This window comes from Arachis duranensis, chromosome 8 (assembly GCF_000817695.3).
Source record: "Arachis duranensis cultivar V14167 chromosome 8, aradu.V14167.gnm2.J7QH, whole genome shotgun sequence".
Taxonomy (NCBI): domain Eukaryota; kingdom Viridiplantae; phylum Streptophyta; class Magnoliopsida; order Fabales; family Fabaceae; genus Arachis; species Arachis duranensis.
Genome location: NC_029779.3, coordinates 18,948,714 through 18,952,580, shown reverse-complemented (window position 1 = coordinate 18,952,580; position 3,867 = coordinate 18,948,714). Strand labels below are relative to the sequence as shown.

The 3,867-nt window shown below is 43.3% G+C and overlaps 1 protein-coding gene across 1 annotated transcript; it reads left to right on the top strand.

Annotated features, from left to right (window-relative positions):
• The first annotated feature begins 2,040 nt into the window (after positions 1 to 2,040).
• On the top strand, positions 2,041 to 2,436 carry LOC107461278 (uncharacterized). The gene has a single exon (XM_016079754.1). It carries the CDS (start codon positions 2,041 to 2,043, stop codon positions 2,434 to 2,436), a length of 396 nt encoding a protein of 131 aa, XP_015935240.1.
• The last annotated feature ends 1,431 nt before the right edge of the window (positions 2,437 to 3,867 follow it).

Sequence of the window (3,867 nt, the reverse complement as noted above, 5' to 3'; positions counted from 1 at the left end):
CAAGGAAGGACCACTACCCTTTACCCTTTATCGATCAGATGTTGGACCGTTTTGCGGGTAAATCCCATTATTGTTTTCTTGATGGATTCACTGGTTACTTCCAGATTCATATTTCTCCTGAAGATCAGGAAAAGACCATATTCACTTGCCCTTTTGGCACCTTTGCCTACAAAAGGATGCCATTTGGACTATGTAATGCACCTGCTACTTTTCAGCGGTGCATGACTAGTGTCTTTTTCGATCTAATGGACAATTGTCTGGAAGTCTTTATGGATGACTTCAATGTTTATGGAACTTCATTTGATTGTTGCTTAGAGAACTTGGCCAAGGTCTTAGCTAGATGTGTTGACACTAACCTTGTCTTAAATTTTGAGAAATGTCACTTTATGGTATGACAAGGTATAGTGTTAGGACATGTAGTATCTAGTGAAGGTATTTCTGTACACCCGACCAAGGTCGATGTTATTACTACTTTACCTCACCCCTCATCTGTGAGGGAGGTCTGCTAGTTTTTAGGTCATGCAGGATTCTAAAGGCACTTTATCAAAGATTTCAGCAAGATTGCTTTGGCATTGTTGCGCCTGATCCAAAAATATGTGGACTTTGAGTTTGACAGTGAATGTGTGAAAGCTTTTGAAGAGCTAAGGAGAGTTCTTACCACAGCACCAATTGTGCGAGGCCCCAACTGGACGTTGCCATTTGAGATAATGTGCGATGCATCAAACCAAGCTATAGGTGCCGCACTTGAACAGCGCGATGGTAAACTCCCTTATGTCATTCCATACTCTTCTAAAACACTTGATGCAGCACAATCCAACTATACCACTACTGAAAAGGAACTCCTAGTTTTTGTTCATGCTTTAGATAAATTCAGATCTTATTTGCTAGGATCAAAGATAGTGGTATACACGGATTATGCTGCTTTGAAATACTTATTGACGAAGAATGAGTCAAAACCTAGACTCATACATTGGATCTTGCTTTTACAAGAATTCGACATTGAGATTAGGGACCATAGTGAATTTCAAAACTTGGTTGCGGATCATTTAAGCCACCTTGAGAATTTAAAATTTGATCCATTTACGATCAATAACTCATTCCCATTGGATAGTTTGCATGCTGTGTCGGATAGCTTTCCTTGGTTCGCCCCAATGGTGAACTACTTGGTTGCGAAACTCTTCCCTCCCAACTTTTCTAAACACCAAAGGGATAAGTTGAGGAGTGATTCCAAATACTACATTTGGGATGTCACTTATGGAAGAGGGGAGTGGACCAAGTAATTCGAAGATGTGTCCCGGAGTCTGAAATCCAACCCATTCTTGAAGCTTGCCATTCGTTCGAATGTAGTGGCCACTTTGGCCCATAAAAAACCGCTAAAAAGGTGTTGGATTGTGGATTCTAGTGGCCAACCTTATTCAAGGATGCTAACTAGTTATGTGTGTCTTGCCATCAGTGTCAGAAGTCGAGAAACACATCCCAAGGGATGAAATGCCTCAACAACCTATGTTGTTCTGTAAGATATTTGATGTATGGGGCATTGACTTTTTGGGACCGTTTCCCAACTCCAGTGGGTATCTGTATATTCTGTTAGTGGTTGACTACGTGTCAAAGTGGGTGGAAGCAATACCTACCCGTCTTGACGACGCCAATACCGTCATTTCTTTTATTAGGAATAACATTGTATGCCGTTATGGGTCGCCATGAGCAATCGTGAGCAACCAAGGATCCCATTTTTGTAACAAGAAAGTAGAGGCACTGCTCAAGCGCTATGAGGTAGTTCATAAGGTTTCCACTGCTTATGATCCACAAACCAACGGACAAGCGAAAGTGTCCAACCGGGAGACTAAGAGAATTCTGGATAAAGTGGTCAATCCGCAAAGGAAGGATTGGAGCCTCCGGTTAGGAGATGCACAATGGGCGTATAGAACGGTCTACAAGACCCCGTTAGGGATGAGTTCCTTTTGGATTGTCTATGGTAAGGCATGCCACCTTCCGGTGGAGATTTAGCACAAAGCTTATTGGGCAGTAAAGCGGTGCAACATGGATTTGACCCAAGCCGGAGTAGCCAAAAAATTGCAGCTAGAGGAGCTCGAGTGTTTGAGGAACGAGGCGTATGAGAATGCCCGGATTTACAAGGAAAAGACTAAAGCATTCCATGACCATCACATCCGGAAGAAGGACTTCCAAGAAGGTGATGAGGTTCTCCTCTACAATTCGAGGCTTCGTTTCATGCCTAGCAAGCTCCGCTCTAGATGGGAAGGACCTTTCAAGATGAAGGAGATAAAGCCCTATGGAGTGGTGGAGTTGTTTGATCCTAAAAGTGAAGCAACTTTCAAGGTAAATAGACATAGAGTGAAGAAGTACCATGGCTACAAGCTCCCAAAAGAGCTAAAGGTGTTCCTATTGGTGGATGCACCTAGAGAAGGAGAAGCTTGAGCGACTGACCGTCCAACTTAAGGACGTTAAAGTAAAGTGCTTAGTGGGAGGCACCCCACCATGGTAAGATCCTCAAAGTGTATACCATCTTGCTTTTAGCTTTAAATTCTTGTGAATTTTTGTGACTTCTTGATTTTGTTGATTGCATAGGAATTATAGTTTGTTGATCTTGTTGGATAACTAGAATATTTAGATAGATTTCATCATTTTGGTATGGAAGAATTGTTGAAGTGGAGAGAATGCTATGTTTTGAATGGTGCATGAATTTGTTAAGTGTTCTCTTGCCTACTAGCTTAAACATCTACCAAGAATGTGTTAGAATAGCTTCTTCTATGTTGTACATAAAAAAAAAAGAGCAAGGAAAAAGGGCATCCGTGCGCGAGTGCACTGTGCACGGGCGCACCGATGGTGCATTTCTTACTCCGGGCCAAGAAACCGAGAGTTACGCCCACCTTGTGCCCACTTCATGTCAGGCACCCACACGCCAGCGTGCATGCCACCTGCGCGCACCACTTGCAAATTGACCATCGACGCGCAAGCACACTGTGTGCTCGCGCGCCGATGGTGCACTATGAATTCACTGGTATAAAAATCTAAGAGTTGTGCCATACTTGTGCCTAGTCTGTGCCCGCACTGACGCATCCACGCACTGCGCGCGTCCGCGCTGGTAGCCAACCTAATCAGGCATGCATCAGCGCACGGTGCGCGTTCACGCGCCTGTGCTGTCTCCCAACTCTGGTACAGGTGACCCGAGACTTGTGCCAACTTTGTGCCAGTCCGGTGCCGTAGGCACAGCTGTACTCACGCGTACGCGCCAGCACACTGTGCGCGTGCGAGTCGGTTACGCGAATCAGCTTTAAAGCTGCGCGCCCTGCTTCTCTCCCTCTCCCACCTTCTTTTTTATTTCTTCCTTCTTCTTTCTCCATCACCTCTCTTCTCTTCCTTTCCTCCTTCCATACTCCACCATCACTTTCTCCGGTTACTCACCGGCGACCACCACCCTTTCCGGTGGCACTACATCTCTTCCCTCTCTTTCTCATCTTCAAAAAAAAAATTCAACTTGTTCTTTTACACTTCTCAAGGTTCTACTTCCTCCATATCTCATCTATTACTTTCTTTGCATCACTTCTTTTTCTAGTTAGATTTTTTTTCGTTGATTTACTTATTTTTTCTTTTAGTTACTTGATTATACCACTTGCTTTTTGCTTGTTTACTTTCTCTTCTTTTTGTTTTTTCCATGGATGTTGAACTTGAACTTTTATTACTTTGATGGATCTTCTTGATTGTTTTTCATTATCTCTGTGAGTGGATGATGTTGTGTGATGATTGATACTTCATTTTGGGCTTCTAATTCGTTGAGTATCTCATAATTACTCATTGCTTGTTAAATGCACACCAAGTGTTTGAGGAAATGCACATATGCCATCTTGG

Bases quoted from the DNA above. Each gene is read 5' to 3' on its own strand.
- LOC107461278 (XM_016079754.1), top strand. From the start codon at position 2,041: ATGGATTTGACCCAAGCCGGAGTAGCCAAAAAATTGCAGCTAGAGGAG.